The sequence below is a fragment of the Rhopalosiphum padi genome, chromosome 1, assembly GCF_020882245.1.
Source record: "Rhopalosiphum padi isolate XX-2018 chromosome 1, ASM2088224v1, whole genome shotgun sequence".
Lineage (NCBI taxonomy): Eukaryota > Metazoa > Arthropoda > Insecta > Hemiptera > Aphididae > Rhopalosiphum > Rhopalosiphum padi.
The window spans coordinates 52,821,462-52,842,346 of NC_083597.1; the positions used below are offsets into that span (position 1 = coordinate 52,821,462).

At 27.1% G+C, this 20,885-nt stretch overlaps 4 protein-coding genes across 5 annotated transcripts; 1 reads left to right on the forward strand and 3 right to left on the reverse strand.

Annotated features, from left to right (window-relative positions):
- The first annotated feature begins 103 nt into the window (after positions 1 to 103).
- LOC132922701 (exocyst complex component 2) lies at positions 104 to 5,582 on the forward strand. The gene is made up of 17 exons (XM_060986353.1): positions 104 to 331; positions 388 to 679; positions 754 to 946; positions 1,010 to 1,127; positions 1,199 to 1,413; positions 1,492 to 1,607; positions 1,931 to 2,064; positions 2,121 to 2,191; positions 2,260 to 2,406; positions 2,481 to 2,689; positions 2,765 to 2,879; positions 2,946 to 3,101; positions 3,168 to 3,272; positions 4,312 to 4,638; positions 4,715 to 4,899; positions 4,969 to 5,028; positions 5,246 to 5,582. Exons 1-17 carry the CDS (start codon positions 223 to 225, stop codon positions 5,346 to 5,348), a joined length of 2,655 nt encoding a protein of 884 aa, XP_060842336.1. The 5' UTR covers positions 104 to 222; the 3' UTR covers positions 5,349 to 5,582.
- A 484-nt stretch (positions 5,583 to 6,066) lies between these two features.
- On the reverse strand, positions 6,067 to 8,828 carry LOC132922710 (ciliogenesis and planar polarity effector 2-like). 2 transcript variants are annotated; one of them, XR_009661044.1, is made up of 5 exons: positions 8,272 to 8,828; positions 7,854 to 8,119; positions 7,627 to 7,763; positions 7,188 to 7,560; positions 6,067 to 6,961 (listed from the first exon to the last, which is right to left on the reverse strand). XR_009661044.1 is itself a non-coding variant. In XM_060986365.1 (4 exons), exons 1-4 carry the CDS (start codon positions 8,372 to 8,374, stop codon positions 7,335 to 7,337), a joined length of 732 nt encoding a protein of 243 aa, XP_060842348.1. In that variant the 5' UTR covers positions 8,375 to 8,828; the 3' UTR covers positions 6,460 to 7,334. The 2 variants fall into 2 exon arrangements, 1 of the variants encoding a protein (XP_060842348.1); XM_060986365.1 differs by having other exon boundaries at positions 6,460 to 7,560.
- A 2,831-nt stretch (positions 8,829 to 11,659) lies between these two features.
- Positions 11,660 to 13,140, reverse strand: LOC132917686 (ATP synthase subunit gamma, mitochondrial-like). The gene has a single exon (XM_060978539.1). It carries the CDS (start codon positions 12,498 to 12,500, stop codon positions 11,682 to 11,684), a length of 819 nt encoding a protein of 272 aa, XP_060834522.1. The 5' UTR covers positions 12,501 to 13,140; the 3' UTR covers positions 11,660 to 11,681.
- Positions 13,141 to 15,104: 1,964 nt separating this feature from the next.
- LOC132931977 (nucleobindin-2-like) lies at positions 15,105 to 20,066 on the reverse strand. The gene is made up of 9 exons (XM_060998128.1): positions 19,808 to 20,066; positions 19,501 to 19,718; positions 18,861 to 18,971; positions 18,483 to 18,680; positions 17,801 to 17,983; positions 17,630 to 17,732; positions 16,381 to 16,718; positions 16,249 to 16,287; positions 15,105 to 15,814 (listed from the first exon to the last, which is right to left on the reverse strand). Exons 2-9 carry the CDS (start codon positions 19,699 to 19,701, stop codon positions 15,191 to 15,193), a joined length of 1,797 nt encoding a protein of 598 aa, XP_060854111.1. The 5' UTR covers positions 19,702 to 19,718; positions 19,808 to 20,066; the 3' UTR covers positions 15,105 to 15,190.
- Positions 20,067 to 20,885: the final 819 nt, after the last annotated feature.

Genomic DNA, 20,885 nt, shown 5'->3' on the forward strand with positions numbered 1-20,885 from the left:
ACTGAAAACCGGAACTTTTTGATATACATGTGCAAACGGATAATGACTGATAAAATGATAAGCCATATCAACATATTAAAAGGAGTGAATTTGATAAGTTGGGAATCTAGAATATTTGAAACTGAGTTTTATTTACAAACTACCAATTTTTATTTTCAGTTCGAGATGTTCAAATGGTATTGTCTTTAATTTCGTAGACGATTCGCTATATGTTATTTACAGATGGCTAAAAGTCCGGTCGTAACGGGGATTTCTCCAAAAGAAGGACCTCCAGGAACAAGGGTGACGATCAGAGGGGAATATTTGGGCATTAATCCTAATGATCTATCGAGTAATTATGTTAGTTAATCTTATAAAAACATGTTAATAATTTTACGGGGATTATAGGTTTAAAAATATGTGATTGCGAATGCATGCTTTCGGCTGAATGGAAATCACCCAATAAGATCATTGCACGATCTGGCCCAGGAAAAGGACGTGGCGATATAATTCTAGTTACTAAATCTGGAGGTGTTGGTACAAGTACTGTACAGTTCCGTGGTTATCATGAGACGATTGGCCCTCTAAAAGAGAGCGCTGTATGGGTAGAAGAAGCGCCACTCAACTGGGGCAGGCAAAATAGTTCGGTCACCATATTTCAATTAGATGATCCTCTAGGTCTATCTGTTGAAGGAGACGAGTATGTACATATTTATTTGCCATCTAAATCAGCCAAGATTTTATTGTAATATATTATTTTGAATTCACAATTAGAAAATTTCCTGAAAATGAACTAACTGAATTATTTCCGGATGGTTCTGGTGATTTATTATCTGAAAACTTTGAACCTGCCTGGTTTTTACTTGAGCACCATCATGGAACATCTTTTGATGATTTACGGGTAGGATTATCATATTTAAAGAGAAAGGTAGATTCACAAAATGAAGGACAATTGTCTTTTTTGAAAGTAAGTACCTAATGCTTAAAAAATAAAATAAAATGTATAATTTATATTAATTATTATGTTTAGGATAATGTTGGATCAGTTATGGAACAATTAGATACTCTTTTTACATTAAAACAAAATTATGAAGCTGATTTTGAAAGGAATAATGAAACTCTCTTTAGAGTTGAAGAAGCAATTAACCGTAAATTCTGAATAGTTGAATAAGAAATATCTTATTGTTTAACTTAAACATTAATGAAAATATTATTATAGAATCTCTAAAGGAGGCAACACATTTATTTCATGGTGTTTTAACTAGAAGAGAAAAAGCTGAAGCTACTAGAAATGCATTAGCTGTTATGACTAGATATAAATTTTTATTTCAATTACCAATCAATATTGATCGTAATATTAAAAACGAAGATGTAGATGTAATTATTAATGATTACGCAAGAGCTTTAAATTTGTTTGGTAAAACTGAAGTTTCGGTCAGTATAATAAATAATAATTAATATACTATATTATTGTTATAAAAATATTGAAATATTTATGTACTTTAATAAAAGGTTTTCAAAAAAATACTAGAGGAAGTTGAAACTAAAATAATGAATATACGAATCAACCTGAAGTCAAAGCTTCATCAAATGCCCTCAACACTGAAACAACAAAAAAAAATAATTAGGTAATAATGTATAGATACTTAAATGCATATTGATGATACATGAAGTTAACCACAAATAAATTAATTTTTAGAAATAATAACTGTGAAATAAAGCAATAATGGCTATTTATTAATATTCATAGTTTTGTTATTTTTAAATATTTTAACATTTAAAGATTTGTAATTGCTCATATTGTGTTTTATAATTATTTATTAAACAAAACTAGAAAATAAATTTAATATAGTACAGTTTTTACAAATATTTGATTTTTGAAAGTGTAAAATTAATTCCATATGTATTGTAAGTTTATATAATTTTAAAATGTTGAAAAATACCTTTGCAGAAATTTAGTGGCTTTGAATGACAATGGTGACCCAGGTTGGGAAGCAATTATTCACATGAAACAATTTCTTATTGATAAAATAAAAGCTAGTTATCAACAATTTATAACTGAAGAACAAGCAAATGAAACTCCAAGTAAGTAATTCATACTTTAATCCAAAAATTAAACTTGACGTTTACACAAATTGTAGATAAGAACAATAGACATCCACACAATAAACATAAAAGAAATATTAGTTTATCACAGCAAATCGAACCTCAAGTATGTTAAATCACATCTTATTATTTTAATGAACAATGTTGAATAATGTTAAATCATTCTTTTTACAGAACATTGAGCCTAAAAAAGTATTATGCATTGATGAAATAGCTACTGTTATATCGGATTATTTTCCAGACTTGTGGAAACTTGGTCAAAATTACTTTATTGGTGACTTAGCAGTTAAGCCAGATTACAGCCATGAAATGGATTTCAAAGTATATTCTACTATTATTTTCTTCTAATATTTTCAAAAAATTGAATATGAATAACATCAATTTATAATTTTTAGGAAATGATATTAGACATAATTGTGACTGTGTCTGATATATATAGAACAATTATGTTACCTACCACTACAACTAGTTCGTTTTCACCAGTACCTATCATATGGTTGCCTCATTGTTTAAAACAAATCCGATCAGTATTTACAGTATTAATGGCTTTGGATCTTCCCAACGAAGCTTTAAATAAAATCTCCAGTGTTATATTTGATTTAAGGTACATTTTTTTTTTATTACTATCATTCTAATCCAGTTGAATTTTTATTAATATGTGCTTTATTGTTTTGATTAGATTACACTGTTTAAATATTTTATTTAAACAAGCCTCAGAACAAATTATACAGTTGAAAAATACAGAAACTTGGAAATTGGATTATCATTCAAAACAAGGAACTATTTCACAATTGGTAATTTTAATTCTCAATAATATTAAATAAAACAAATTCCATACTAATTATTATTATTATTTTTAGCCAAATGATTTCTACAAAATCATTATGGAAGCAATGAATTTAGCCAAAGAATATGTAATTCGTGACGAGCGTAGAGAAACTGCACTGGTTGATAATGAAACTGCAAAAAATGAATTACAACTACTAGTTCACAAATGCTTTTGGAACTTTTCACAGGTATGAAGTTATATATTAAATTGTATTAAACATTTTAGAATTAATAACATCATTTTCATATTAAAGGTATTGGAACAAGTGGGTTTAAATGCAGATACCAATTGTTCATCTACTACAGTTATGTCCTTAAGTGGATCTTCAGTTACAGGGTTAAAATTACATAATGATCTGGTGAGTTTTATTTTTCAATATGTTATAATATTGTTGTTTAGGCATACAAAAAATATGTAAAATATTTAGTCGAACCTTGGTAAGGCAAAGTTCAAAAGAATTTGAATTTTCTTCAATTTGTCAAAGTTTTGACTTAGGGGCTTTTTTTAAACAAATTTGTATTTATTTATGTATTTGTTAGATGTGAAATACAATTTAATTTAATAACACATTTTAATAATGTTAATTATATTAAATATTTATTTAACATAACATAAAAATGTACAAGCTAAGTATTAATAACAAAAAAAGAAAAATAGTCATTTAACTTTTTGTGAAATCTTTTTTCCGATTTATTGTCAACAGATTTTTTTATTAAATCTAGGGCAAAGAACACTTTCTCATTAACATCTTGATTGTTCTTTAAAGATCCTTAAAAATGTGAGTACGAGTTTTGCTTGCTTTACTGAAACATAATGTGCTGATTCAAAAAAGTCTTTGTCTATGTCATCAGTCTCTACAGACTACAGTATCATAAATAAAGTCAGTTATGTTATTTTATATCAGAATACTGGCAAAGGGTATCTGGTTCATCCTTGTTAATTTCAATAAAATTCCCAAATGATGATTCCCAAGTAATGACTTATCAAGGCCCATTCCCCATCAGTATTAGTGTTTTTTGATATTAGGTTACAATATTATGTCTTTCTCAGTTCCATGTGAAAATCCACCTAATTCATAACATTTAGTTCACAATTATTACTGTGATCACTAATCACATAATTAATTCCATGCAGATTTTTTTACTTTAATTGTTGACTCTTTCTTTTGATTTATCATGATTTTCAGAATGGAAACAACATTTCTTTGAGTTATTAAGATTATTGATTTATCAAGGTTCAGTTGTCCACACTAATATTTTGCAAAAAAATGTATTTAGCATGTTTTATTTCTATGTTTCCATTACTTTGCAAATTTGATAAAGTGGTTATACACATTTATGTCATATTACCTAACTATAACTGTGGTAATAATTTTAATGATTAATGTTGTATTTCAGATGTGGGAACAAAAACTTTTAATAACAATAAGTAACAGTCAGTATACAAGAAATGTTTTGCTACTGAAATTTAAAAAAGAATTTGAAGACAACGGTTTTCCAACTATTGATGTTGTTGTGGCTCGTGCAGTTGAGTTACTTGAAAATACTGAAAGTAAACTGCTCGAAACTTATATAGAAACCAAAAGTGATCCTTTAGTTGGGACAATTGAACCATCAATGTATGTGGGCAGCTTTGAATGGGACTCACCCTCACTTTTAGAATTAAAAGATGTTAGACCATATGCCAAAGAAATTATTACCAATTTGATTGCATTACATTCTGAGGTTTGATAAACATTTAAAACATGACATTTGTATTACACATTCCATTTATTGTTAATAACTTTTTTTTGTCCATTAGGTCCAAACTATTATGCCAGATTTAATGTATGCTGTATTATCAGAAATTGTGGTCACTATATCAGAAGAAATGTCACGTCTCATGAATTGTGTTACACATTTTAGTGAAAATGGGGCCATGCAAGCTAGATTGGATTTGATGGCATTAACATTCACATTATCTAATTATTTTACACCAAATTCAAAGTACTAATTTTATAACTTTTTCTATATTTTAGCAATTTAACAAAAAAATTGTACATTATTTATTGACAGGGATTTTTTTTGTGATGCTACAAATGCAGTTCCACCGTTCAAAACAGAGGATAGTGAAAAGTAATTTTTTATTTGATTTATAATTCAGTACCATAGATAACACATATTAAATATTAATTGAGTGTGTATATTAAATTATTAATATATGGTAATTTTAATAAATATGGAATATCAATATCAAGCAGTAATAAAAATTTTGTTACGACTGCAGCACTACTATTAAATACTAAATTAATATTATGACATCATTATTAATATATACTTATTATGTTCCTAGGTGCGTTTTGAAATGTTTTGAGCAGTTTAAAACCCGTATGCATTTACAAATCATGTGTTTTTTAACACCATACCCAAACAATATTGAAACTAGTATTATTTAATATCTTATTACAATTTATATTATAACTTGATTATTTTTATACAAAATATTTTATTACTATGTTAATACACTTAATATATGATTACCTAATAATATATTATAGAAATAATTATATTTATATTTGCAGTCAATGCATCATACATTTATTAATTATATATATTAAGTCCATACATTATGTCTACATTCTGTTTATTAAATATATTAATATATTGATTGTACATGTGTACAATAAAAATTTAGTGTTTTAAAAATGTATCATAAGCAGTGTATACACGGGTTACAATTACTCATCTTTGAATTAATATAGAAATTTCCACTTCTAATAATAATAAGACTGCCATTATTTTATATTGGGAAGAAACTAAAAATATATTTTTGAGTCAAGGTATTCCTAGGAACCTAGAGACTAAGTTAGATTAAGTTATATTATGAAAACTGGAATGAGCTTTTTTTCTTTAAGGTTATAAGGCAATTCTATTGCCCTTTTAACCTTAAGCCTTTTGCATGAGCACCACCATACAGTTCAGTGATCACTTATAAAGTTATATAAATATTTAGTTCTAGCTAGGTTTTCAATCTTTGTGCACTGTAGCCTCAGCCCACAGAACCACCTGATTTACTCTTAATAATGTGAAAAAAATAAATATAAATTTATTAATAAATCTACATATTTTGTATGGTAATTTATTACAATAAAAAATAATTATATTTATAAAATATTTATTTTAGGATAAATTTCTTTATTTAAATAACATTAAATATAATAATTTAACAAATTAACTAAGTTAGTTTAGTCTTATAAAAGTTTTTGTTTCAGGAATGATAAGGCACTTAAAAAAATATATATTAAAATACAATTTATAATAATCATTAAATTATCTTTAGTTTAAACAAAAGTAAAGAAATATAGTAAACTTTTTTACTTAAAAAAAAATAAAGTACAAAACTTGAATAATTACAGGTCACATAAATATTTTTCATGCTAAGTACAAAGTGCATATTTAATCATTGGTTCAATACTGTACAGAAAGTAACATTAATTTTGTTCTATAATTTATTAATGTATCTATATAATATATTAAGTACTCCATTTAAAAAACAGTAGACAATATTTACTTTTTGTAATATATATTAAAATATAATAGCAGGGATACTGAGCACTCCAAATATTAGTATACATTCCAATATTGGTATACAAATTTATGATTATTTTTAATTTATAAAAAAAAATGAATTATTACTGTTAACTATTCACTTACATTTTTTAAACAAAGTAAAATTCTTAAATTAATAAATTAATGGCTGATGTTGCATACTGTCCACTAATTTCTCAATATTTGATTTGATTTTTATTACAAGGGCACATTGCATATCATATTATAGATCTATTTCTATACTTTGTTACCATTAATGCAGAAAAGTTGGCTTCACATAAATAAGTGGTAAGATATAATAATAAAACATCTGCTTCTCTTAATACAATTGGTTTATTTTTGGCTTGGGGTCCAAAGTTGTATGAGAATCATCGTAAAAATTGTGTTTTGAAATATATTGACTTGAAGCCGAGTTGAAGGTCAAAAAGTTTCTCTTGAATTCCACTGATGTCTTTACTAACTTCAAGAACATTTACATTAATGGATTTCTTAATTTCTTACCCAACTATATTTACATAGTTCAATATTTTCAGATATATAATGGTGGAGTTCTTAATAATAATAATTAATATTTTCTGTGTATGATTTTCCAACAATTAAAATTATATTTTACACAATTGAAGCAAATTAACAATGAAGAAAAGAAGATACAAATATGTAAATTTATTTATTTTTCTGTAACTCACCATAAAAACATCTACAACACTGTTTTAAGCCGCAAATCTGAGTTTAGGAACTGCTAATCTAGGCAAACGCAGTTGTCCAATTCATTGATTCTAAGATTCATAAATATACTATAAAGATATAAAGCACAATCCACAAAGAAACTCTGTTCAGACAATTTGAGAAGATTCCATTTCCTGATTTAATATATAGTTTTGATCTCTTATCCATAACTGTTCACAAATTACATTCAATGTATATGCTGTAATCTCGTTTTCTTTCACATCATATTTTCCATCAGTTTTGTTTATTTTCAATATAGTGATTTTTTGTGTTTTTTCAAATTCATCGATATCATCAATTGTAACTTTGGCAGTAAAATCACCTGCACAATATCTAAAACGAACAAATGTAAACCATAAAAATTTATATTAACTAATACTTAAATAACAAAATCTTTACTTTGTGCCAATAACAATAGGAGCCGGTTTACTTTTGTCGTTCATGTATACAGGTAGATTTGTTGAAATATTAGTTAATCCACTAGGGTCAGCAAAGGAAAATACAAACACAATGGCATCTGCCTCTTCTTTACACACCTTAAAGCAACACGACAACACAATTAAAATTAAATAAACATTCGATAATCAAGAACAAAAATGTATAGAAATTAGAAATTAGCTATTTACCGGTAATATGTGTCCAAACTTTTTAATGTCTCTATCACCGGCATCCCAACATTGCAGTCTAAATAGAATAATTCTATCCCATACTTTGACAGGCCAATAAATATTACTTTTACGTATACCTCGAGTTTCTACATACTCTTCATCAAGATTTAATATCCCTGCTAATCGAGCAATGGTAGATGATTTTCCAGCTCCGCTTTTTCCGACAAAAAACAATTTGTACGATACTTCTTCTATGTTTGGCAGTATAGGTCGTTCCAATAGTCCTAATAAATTCAAAAGATTTTCTCAAGTTTGAAGTTTTCATGATAATATTTGATTGCTATAGCTAGCCAAATAACCAACCAATTACAATACAATATATTCGAGTAGGCATATCATAAAATGTTATTAAGATTAATAATTGTCGATCACCTACCAAAAAATTTTCTACCATTTGTCTGCGGATTGTAAAAATGTTGCATTATAGTTTCTCCCTCAGCAGTGCTCTGCCAGTCGAGCTTCACTACGTTTCCGAACATTTTTCACTTTAAAAAACGATTATCAATCATCAGATGAATAGTGCACTTGATTATAAATAAATACCAATGTATTATTTTTTTTATGTTAATAAAAAATTATAAAATATAAATTGTTCACTATAATCTATAGTTTTTACTGTTTATAGGCAGTTATTCGGCAGCGGGCAATTTTAAGTATTTTTCTATTTTAAATTTTTAACTATCGGTAGTTGGCGATAAGAAGCAAATAACCAATATAAGTCAAATTAAATGTTTTTATTAAATTTGTGTTTTATTCCAGCCGGCAGCTACCGTAACTATGATAGAGTATGGTGCGGGGATAACTGGTTTTTATCGTTACATGTTATATTGTTATGAGTTTATGACGTCCAATGGTACTCCAATACTCCATTAAAACTTAAAAGTCGGTCTAATTTACTGAACTGCTAAACTGCTGATTTACTGAACCGGAGCCATAGGCCCACAGTAGCCGTAGCATGAGCTCCACAAGGACCATTTTTTCAATAACCCCCCACCCCCACTACTAATATTCAACCGCCTACAAAATAATCAAAATAAAATTGTTGAGTGTCTACCACAAAAATCGGAACAGTTATAATGCAGTATTGCAGTTCACAAGTTCAGTAATTTCATCAAACATACAAATCAGTATACGCGTGTTAAAATAAAAATTGTGTATGTTTGGTTTCGTTACATTTCAAGAGCATTTTATAGGTAAATCACTTATTTTAATTAAAATATTGTTATGATATGATAAAAATAACAATATTTACCTATTTAATTTTACACAATTATTACTTAATAATGTATAAATAATTAAATTTTACTGAATTATTTTATTTAAATTTCTGCGATCTTCTATCATTTTTTTGAGCAACCTTGTCAACTACCATGTTTATATCTAAACTGCGCATAGTTTAACATTAACACTAATTTAATTTAAAAAAAGCAATTATTCAATTTTTTTTCACGGAAATTAAATTTACTTTAACCAAAGGCCCCAAATTACCGTGCCCCCTCCCCGCAACATGGGGTCTGCGGGCCCTCAATTGTAACTTATAACTGGTACTATAGTCAGTGACTTATAAACCCATTCATATCCTTGAATTTATGATTAAAATTTATTAAAGATTTGTTATTTGTATCTGAACGGTTGTTCAAAATACGCATGCAGTTGGACACTTGTAACACGTTTAAATCATAGCTGTTTATAATCATATTATACGTTTGATGAGAATTAACAAACTGAACAGCATTTGATATTAGATTACTATTTACTAGAATTGATGAGTGGGACATTCAAAATGACAAAATATTAAGCTAAGTTTTGTTTGAAAACATTTGAAAAAAAGCACGCATTATTACTTTACCATTATGAAACCTCATGTCAATTGCAGCACTTTCCTTAAATAAGTTGTCATAAAAACTATGAGTAAAATTTTTTTCTCTTTTTGTGTAGTATGAATTTGTAAAAGAAATATTATAATCATATTAAATGCTCTAGTGTTATGTTAGCGATTTTATTATTAAAGGGTAACTTGGATCATTCAATATATAGCCTGTAGGTACAATAGGATTCTAATATGATGTCTGCTATATTATAATTTAATACTTATTGACTATTGTATATTTTAAGTAATACAATTTTAGAAACATGAGTTTTGATTCTGAAATAATTAATTTTATTAAGTACCAACTCGTAAGTCTAAAAGGTTGTTTTTAAGAAAAGGTTTGCCTATTATTTTCTTATGTCAATTCAAGTTCAATGTTTGAAAATACATTTTTGAATTGAAAAAATAACATCAAAAATAAGCAATTTTGACTATTTAATAATTAAGATGTAATAATAGAAACACATTTTTTAAATGTTTTTGCCCCAAGATGGCAAGATGGTTTCATAAAGTCATAAGATTAATAATGAGTTTTTCTGCGAAATAAATAGCCACCCCAAGATTTGCCCTTTTAATGATTACTTGGATAACTTGGAGCAGTCACATGAAAAAAATATAAAAACAATTCTATAAACAACTATTTAAGTTTAAATTAAAGTACCTACATAAAAAGTATAGATCAAAAGAAAACTTTTGATAACAATATTGAGCCCATACAATGATTATTTACTGAGATACAAACGATATAAACGTCAGTCAAAAACTGTCCCAAGTTATGCAATAATAATAAAAATATATAACACATGGAACTATATAAATAGCAGTATGATCCAACGATCAGGCCACAATTTGTACATACGATATAATTGTGGTGTACTAGAACAGCACAGGAGGTCCTAAATCCTCATCGGTCATCCCTTACTACTCATCTATATAGGTACCAAAAATAAAATAAAATAATACTTGTTTTAAGTTAGGTATAACTTATATAACATATATAATCTGTACAGAGTTAATCTTGGTACACAATAACAGTTGCATAAGCCTAAAGTGTCATACAACATATTAATTACAAAAATACAAAATATTAGTAAAAATTGTAAAATAAACTAGTCCTTAAAGGAAGTCCTTTGTCAAAACGCGAGTCAATAAGTTCAGGAAGCAAGTACTTCATGTAAAATTGTATTAAACGATTTTTTTCAAAATATTTTGTTCTGTAATTTTTTTTAGACTGTATGAAATTTTTATTTTTTTCACCCTTTTATTTATAATAGTGAAATACCACTATCAACTTTTGATTTTTAAATGGCAATCTATATTTAAAATGTCATAAAATAGTAGGGCTTTTTCCTTTTATGAATTTTAACGTAAAATTATTATTTTTAATATAACCGTTAGTCCGTTACCGAGTTATAGCTGCTCAAAGTTGGGTGGTTTTAGGTTTTCAGGTGATGTTCGTCCTACAGCTAGGTAAGTTATTACGGCTGCGAGGTGTTGATTAAAACGTTGGCAATTATATAAATTAGATATTATGACAATACATAATACATGTTATTATGTTAATATGTTATATTAATGGTTGGACGTACTGGACGTAGTAACTGTACGTCTGTACAGATGTATAACCGTAGATCGGTAATTTTCTATAAAATTCATACTTAACCTGAAATTGGATTAAAATTGACTTGTGTCGCTATACTTGAATTAGACATGTAAGATTTTGAATGTGTAATTACACATACTAAATATTACTAACTTATCTATGTTGTTAACTTTAGGTATATTTTTTTCGTACAAACTACAAAGTATAGATTTATTAATTTTTTATAGTATATAGGTATATTGCAATGTCACAATATAAAATAATCATTTTACAACAAAATATTAACAAGTAGTTTTCAATAAAATTAGGTAGTCTATTTTCCAGTTATAACTTGACTTCCAGAAACAATATCAATAAGATCTGACGTGATTTTAAATTGTCTTTTGCGATTATACTCCAAGGTTAATTTTTCACTCAACGACTTAACATTTTTAGATGCAGCATCCATAGCTATCATACGAGCAGAATGTTCACACAAGGTGTTTTCTACCATGGCAAAAAACAAAAGTGAAACAGTAGAAAATTCAATGTAACTTCTCATATTTTCTTCTTCTACTTCTTCTAGACTAGCGATATGAGCTACTGTGAGAAGGAAATCTGTGTTATAAATTGAGATCCAGTCAACCTTCGACGTGCCTTTAGTAACAATTCGATTGTAAAATATTTGGCAAGCAATAAATTCGGCGTAATTACATTCATTGAATATTTTTGAAGCCTCCAGAAATGTGGGATTATCTTTCCCTATTTTGAAAACTGTAAATAAAATGTTAGATTTATGCGATTTAGCTAACAGTTCCTCTGATTTTTGTCCAACACATACGACTTTTGCAAGTTTTTGATCAGGCTTATTTAGCTCTTGTTTAACTTTTTTCACGATAGCCGTATGTATGCCACCACATAGACCTCGATCAGACGTAATGGCAAATATGAGATGGTTTTCGATGTGATCGAGCATGTTAATGTGTGTGTAATGTTTGTAAAATGATAGCGTACCATGGCCGAACGGACGTACGTCCTTCAGCAGACGCTCGGTCTTTGCCAGTTTGGCAGCCGACACGAGTTTCAGGGACGAAGTGATTTTGTTAATGTTGCCATACGACTGTATGCTTTTCTGGATGGCCTTCAGAGACATTTGACGAAAACACGGGACGACAAACGCAACGGACTAAAATCTAAAGATAAGAAATAGAAACAGAAATCGTGATCAGATGGGAACAGAAAGTTATGCGTAACGTCGTGTCGTCGTGACGACGAAGATGCATCGGAAACAGAAAAATAAACATATACGTTTCAGGGTGAGTGAATTGTACACTGGACGGGCCGGAACATAGAGTAATAATAGTGCCGGAAGGGCGGAAGCACTTATTTACCGATAGATCCGCGATCACTGTGTATTCGACACGATATCGCAGTGGCGATAAATATATATAAATACATAATATATAGCGGGGTTTTAGGGGTTCAACCGCTTCCGCCGAAATTAATTCCTATACACGCCACTGCGATATACCTACTATCTTCATTAATTTAAAATCATTCTTATTTTTCAAAGTATAGGAAAAGACGAGTTTTACTCACCTTTGACGGTTGATTGAATGCTGCAACGAACACGACGGAGTGAAGTTTACTATTAATGTAACAATAAATAACGTTTGTATAAATGAAGATCACCATCGAAGATAAAAACAGAAATCGAATTATGATTAAGGTTGATTGAAATTGAACGACCGAAATTTAAAACAGTAATAATAATTACATGTAGTGCAGGACAACGTGTCAACGTACCTAGTATAATGTAAACAAACATACATAATACATATTATGAAAAATAAATTGTTATAATAAGAAGTAGGTACCTATTATACAAAAATACTTATCATTTTTAGAAAATAAACTAAAAAAATTAGAAAATTTTAAAAGTCGAACCTATAGGTAATAATCGCATAGGTATTACTCTAAATAATTTGACAATTTCATTGTGTATTGATTATATATGATAGATAATTTAAATAATAGTAAAAATAGTAAAATATTTCTAACAAAAATTGTTTGACGATAATAACTGTAAATTGTAATTTGTAATCATGTACTTTGCATACATATATTCAATTTTGTCATTTTCTAATATCAAACATTCATAAAAATGTTTGTAATTTTATGTTAAACTTTTGGACTCTGGTAAAAAAACAAGAGGAATTTTTTATTAAATGTTTAAGCTTTAGGTGTTAAAATTAAAAATTGTATAAATGTTTAACTACAAAATAATTAATATAATTTTTATGAAATTTGAGATATTTCGTTATAATATTGTGTTAAACACCAACTTCCGAGCCCTAGTCTTTATCACTTTTTAATTGGATCCTTATTGGCTATTATTATTATTATTATTATACATAATTTCTTTGTTCCATACAATAAACCAACTTTTAAAAATGTTCACCTGCATGTCGACGTGTTATAAAATTTAAGATACCTATAAAATATATATATTTTTTTTTTCATTGAAATAAAATATTTCAATTTTTTGGTCAAACGGATATAAAACTCGCTCATCATAAAAATGAGGTTGCCGTGCTTTATAATAAAGCCTTATAACAGTTATAATTTATTATAAAATGTTCCAATTGCCATTATTGAAGTTAAAATATTTAGAAAATTGGTTTCAATTTGTTTTTATAAACATCTGAGTAATATCAAAATTAGAACAGTTATCAAATTATCTTGTTGATAAAAATTCGTACATTTTATGTAAATTGTACTAATTATTAAACATGCGGTTGACGGATTGACCATAAAAATAGTATAATAGTTATGCCTTAAACACATTTTTCTGTAGTATAACAATAATAACAACCAGTGTTGTCATAGTGTTATATTTCATTAAGTACCTATAATCTAAAATTCAAAGGTTAGAAATATATAAAAAAGTATATATGAATTATATAAGGTAGAGAAGATATTATATTCTATTTATTGTGAAACTAAAAATGTAAAAGAAATCTTGATTAATTGTATCAAGCGCGTAAATGTGACCATGTGGAAGTAATTTATAAGTCATACCTATAAAAGTAGTGAAAATTTTGAGAAATTGACTTTATTCTAGAAGACATTTTAATAACAGAAACAGAATCTGTGGTGATGACAATAACCGAGATGGAACTACATCTTATTTCATACTGAAGTACCAATATTGACTAATATTTTAATTTATAATATTTATTAATTCAAATATGATAAACTGTAATGAATGTACAAAAAAAAGGTGGTTTTAGATACATACAGCAACTTACAATAGGTACCCTAAAAAAAAAAAAAGGCCACAGAGAGGTTTAAATTGCCACAATGCCACATCTTACCTTTTGTATATTTATCACCTATGCTTCTGGTCATAAGTCATAGAGGAAATAAGAAAGTCTAGTGTCATAAAGAAAAGTAAAAAATAGGAAAATTAAATTTTATAATGAAAGAAACATGGTGTGCAAACTTTCTGTTTGTTTTAATTTTCATTATGCAGACCAATTGAATATAACCATAATGAAAAATTAGAGATTTTACACAATCACTGTTAAATAATGATATGATTGCTGTATCATCGGTATATATATCACAGAATTTTATACTAGTAAAAAGTCTGTGGTGTAGATGGCTAAGATGAAATTGACAGTTTGGGATATTACACGGAGATAAAAAAAATATGAGTGTTGAGGATATATATATATAAAAAAAATAAATAAGATTGAATATTTGTAAGAATTTTAATACTTAGATATAATGGAATCTATACAGAAATATTGTTTTGATAATTTACTTCAAATTGATTTATTAGTTTTTATTTATATGAACAGTTTTCCCAAAATTTTCCTTTTGGTTCTTTAGCATTTGATTTGAGTTCACATCATTCAATCTACCTATATTTTGTTTTTTAATGGAATCACTATTTACAGCTTGGTACTGTTGTTGTTCTGGAGCATAATTTTGAAGAGGTGGTGATTGACCTTGTGGCTGTTGTAGTTGAGGATCTTTAGATTTTTGTTCTGTTTGAGCTGATTGCTGAGGATTTGCATTTTGAGAATTAATCTGTATTGGTTGTAGTGGTTGCCGCTGTTGATTTTGTTGTGGCTGTTGATTTTGTTGTGGCTGTTGATTTTGCTGTGGCTGTTGATTTTGTTGTGGCTGTTGATTTTGCTGTGGCTGTTGATTTTGTTGTGGCTGATGATGCTGTGGTTGCTGATATTGTGGCTGCTGATATTGAGGTAACTGTTGATTTTGTGGGTGCTGTTGCTGGAATTGTTGTTGCTGTTGGTTCATTTGTTGTTGATAGGCAAATTGGTTATTTTGTGGTTGACCTACATATGGCTCTTGAGGATATCCCATTTGTTGAGGCTGATGATAATTAGGATTTACTTGATAAGGTGGTCCATGATTCAGTGAAGGTTTTGGAATATCCTGAAAAAAATAAAATTAATTTTGAAATATTTTTACAGTACATGTTAACACAAAATGGGGCAGAAAGACAATCAATCTAAATATATCAATCCCTAATCAATATTTTAGATTTGTATATATACTCAAATAATTTTAACTATGCTATGTAATACTGAAATAAAATACATAATACTGTAAACATTGATCTGTATTTTTTTTCTTATATTTTACTAGCAGTGAATAACAAATAAATAATTTTCTAATTCGTCATTTTGTCTTACATTTGTAATTAATTAAACTTTTTAAGAATATTTCATAAAATTTAAAATTGTATTGTTATTCAAGTTAGGATTATAATTGTTTTATATATTATTCTGTTATTAAACCGGAAGATTTTTTTAAATAGTACTTAAACTGTACTTTATTTGAACACATGTATATTAAAAAAAACTTACTGGGTGGTGTTGATAATATTCTGGAGGATATTGTGGAATCTAAAATAATAAATAATTTGATATCATTAATAAAATACTGAAAGTAAGAAATATTTTAGTTTAAATAATATTTTTAACAAGGTCTATACTAACTTGACCATTTTGTATCATTTGATCAATTTGTTGTTGTCTTTGATGTTCAAATTGTTTAAGCTCTTCATTTGTATAGATTTCATTTTGATCAATAGTTTTCCATCCTTCATCTTTTTCAAAGTCTGGTTGTTCAGACATACGTTTAAATTCTTCCCAGCTGATTAGTCTATCTCGATTCAAATCAACTTCATTAAATACATGTTCACGCATACGTTCCATTTCTTCAGCTTTTTCCATTAAATCTGCTTTTGCCATGCCTTGTTGGTAAAGCTTATCTAGCTCCCGTACAAATAATGCTTTTAATTCATCTTCATCCCAAAATCCATTTCCATCAATGTCTAATAAAAAATAAACAACACAATCGTATTTAAACTATTTGTAATTAATTTGTAATGTAAAAGTTAATTAATTATTATAAATTTAGAACAGAAGCAAAAATGTACTGATTTTAAACTGAAGTGCTTTTTATTTTTATTTATTTTATGTCTGAAGATACTATTTCTTATAGGAAGAATCCTCTAAATAATTATAAATTTTGAAGGGAAGTTTCTGGTATAAAATTGGATCTAGTTGGTATTTTTGAGAATTCAAAATTTAAAATTCTTAATACTTTTTAAAATAATTAGAAATAAAAGAAAAAAAATAATAGTTTAAATATTAATATTATTGTTAAAATAGTTGTTTTGTATCATTATTTATCAAAAAGTTAGACAGTCTTAATTCAGAATCATTTTTCATAGTATACAATGACCTATTACAAATAATTTAATACATTCATTAGTGACCTACTCAATGACAATGTATACTACACTTCTAGTATATAGCAGTGGTACTTACTAGATAGCTTTTTAATGTTATAATTTTAAACAAAATAATAAAAACAGTAGAGTATATTAGTGAAAAGATTGATAATATTAATTATAAATTTTGCAATAAAAATAATTTTATATAAATGCCACTAAAACTGTTTTTATGAACACAGAAATGTAAAGCTTTATCAGTAATGGATACAAGTTTATATTTTGTAAAAGCAACAATACTTGAGTCTTATAACAAGGCTTACTATGAATTTTTTTTTTTATTTGCATATTTATTATTTTTCAAATTGTCATTATTTTTATACTAGTTTAGACTGTTTTGTATAATATATTATACAAATATATAGCACAGTGATTTTTTGTTGATTTCTGCTTATTCCAATTTCATGTAAAAAAATATTATAAAATTGAATAATCTTTGTATTTCTTACCATGCATTGCAAAAAATGTACGAGGATTAAAATTTTCTCCTTCCATTTCATCTTGTTTTTCCCAAACTTCTTCAAGTTGTTTTTTGCTTCCTGGATGATGAATCTGATATTTAAAAAAAAAAAGCTATTAACAACTCTATTTTCCTAAAAACATATATAATCAATTAATACTGGATCAAGTTTATGCTTGACTTCTCTTTCAGATTCTAATTTTGTCTCTTCAGATAAGAATTTTTGACGTTCTTCATCTGTCATCTGTTTCAATTTTTGTTCTCTTTCGAAATGTTTCTGCATTTCATATTCTTTAAACAATTGTTTACGTTTCAAATCAGCATCTGCTAGATCTTTAGCAACCTAATCCAAATAGAATTATAAATATTAATTAATATATCCATGAAAACATTTTAGCTTATTCAGAGTAAAAAAGAAATAGTTACTTTTACTGGTTTCAATTTAAAATTAATAATTTCTATTTCATATATTTTTAGTTAAAAAAAACTACTTTAAAAATATCAAGAAGCCAAACCTCATGATATGAAGTAGGCTCAAAACTACCATGTTTGATTTGGAATGATGGGTTGTTTTCTAGTATCATACAACTGGGGGGAGGGGGACTTTTAGATACAATTATATATCTACATCTTATAATAATTTAAAATCATATAGTACAGTACCTTACATAAAAGTTGGATAATAAATGAGAGAGAAAAAAGAATTCTCTTGATAACTTAATATAACCAATATTGTCTATTCTTCACTAATTTTTCTAGGTATTAGTAAAACTAAAAATATGTACCTAAACTAATTATAATATCCTGATATCAAACATTTTAAATTAAAAAACTCACTGTACCTGTTGTATAAGTTTTAGAAGATCAGCCTTTTCAAAACTGTGTGGATTTTGGTGATCAACATGTCCTGGATCAGAAGAATCACTATAAGCTTTTCTTGCTATATCACGTAGTCTATTTAATTCCTGGCGTTTAAGTTCATCTAATTTTGATCGAATATGATGTCCTACATATTCTAATTCATCAGCAATTTTACCAGTCTAAAATAAGATTTACCAGAAATATAAAGACACAAGTATAAGTATGAGATAAAATATTTGATTTGCAGATATCTTTTCCATAGTGGATTATTTACATAATATGATGTTAATATAAATAAATAGCATTCAATAACTAATACAGTGATAAGTATTTTCACATGATATAACCAGAATACATACCCTAATATCTGCTTCATCAGCAGTTTCAAGTTTTTTTCTGAATGCATCATCTTTTTCTAAGGTCTCCACAACCTCTCTTAAATAACGATTGTATTCAATACCTAAATCAACCTATAAAATATTAAATACAGCATTATATATGATATTTGTAGTATGAAAACATATATTTTATTCAGTATAATGTTTTAATAATTAATAAGTACTTATATAAATATTTGCATAAGTTAACTTTTGCTTTTACTAAAATGTATTATAATTAATTGCATTGCATTAAGAATATCTGTAAAATAATGAATGAAATTATTCTCATTACCTCTCTATAACCAAAAGTAATTACTTTTATAATCAACAGTTTAGTTAAATTTATAAATTTTACCTAATAAATAAGTTATTCAATATACAAAAATGTAATATATTTAAATGTCTATGTACAACATTCGAGATACTTTGCTGATTCTTAACATTAAAATCATAATTTGAGTTAGGCAATGATTATGATAACTTAAGATTTTGATATAAGCAATAAAATAATATCATAATAAATCAAGATTTTTAATTAAATGTACGAATGTACCAAATTGTTATAGAGATATCAAATCTGTTGTACAATGATAAATAGTATTTTAAAATGTATTCATACTAATGTTTTTTCATCAGGAGGTGGTTGTTGACTCTTTTGGGTCTTATCTTGTTCATCCTTTATAATATGTTCAAATTCTTGATCAGATAAACGTACTGTTGGTCTAGTGCTAGTAACATATGCTGGCGGAGGACTAACAGCATAGTTGACCATATAAATCATAAATGTAAATGACACGCATAGTATGGATGTCATTTTCATTATAGCTTATTGTTACACTAAAAAAAATTAAATTATACATTATGAATTAGATATTTAATATTATAAAAATTGGAATTGATAAAATTGTTTGTACTAAACAAGTTACCTTAGAAGAAATTATTATAGCTGTACGATTTTCAGGTTGGAAAATGATACAAGATTTAAAGTAACATTATAATATTATTATTTATTAATATTACACTAGAGAAAATAGTTAGAGAGCTGTACTGTTTTTGTAAATGATTACGTATTATTAAGTAGAGATATGGAAATAAAATAACATTTTAATCATGGTCAGACAACTCATGGACGTGACTATTGAATGTTGTCTGTAGGAGTAGGAATGTCAGTATTCAGTACTCACTACTTACCGTAGATAATAGAAGATGCACAATATCGTAATTTAAATTTTTATTTCCTTGTTATTATCAGTTATTATCATTATTATTTACTTTAATACCGAGGTGTATCAATATTGAATATACCAGCACACACTAGCTGGTTGCTTACCTTGGAATTTATACTCATTGTATCGGTTATTATTTAAATGACAATAACGAATGATAAAAAAGTGATATGCCCCACGAACTAATATAATAGATATACTAAATACTAAATAGTAAATATATGTGAATGAAAAACGTGCAACAACCGCAACATTTAAGTTTGTAATTATTCTTATTGATTAATATTATAGACATTGATCCTGGTTTAGAATATAGATCGGAACAAGTAAATTAATTTAATGTATTTTGATAATAGACCAATAGACTGTAATATGAAAATAGTATTCAGTTTCAAAATAATTTTCATATAGTATTATAGTCCGCGATAGACCATAAACTATTGCACAGGCAATACTATATTAAAGTGGTTTAGACTTAAGTGTTTCTTTATAATTTGTAATTAGTTGATAGCTCAATTTTTTTGTTTTTGAGATTCAAATACATTTTTAAAATGTATTTGTATGGAAAATGTTTTATTATACTCATAAACTTTTTAATACTATATGCCTGTAATACGTCCCACTGCAGTGGTGACGGTATAATTCTATTATCCTTCATTGTAGCGTGAATTGTGTCTGGCTACATACACCGCTCTATAGTGTCTGTGAGACTATATAATATTATACTATTTATACTTATAGTTCTAGGTATGTAATCTATTTATTCTTTTTCATAAAA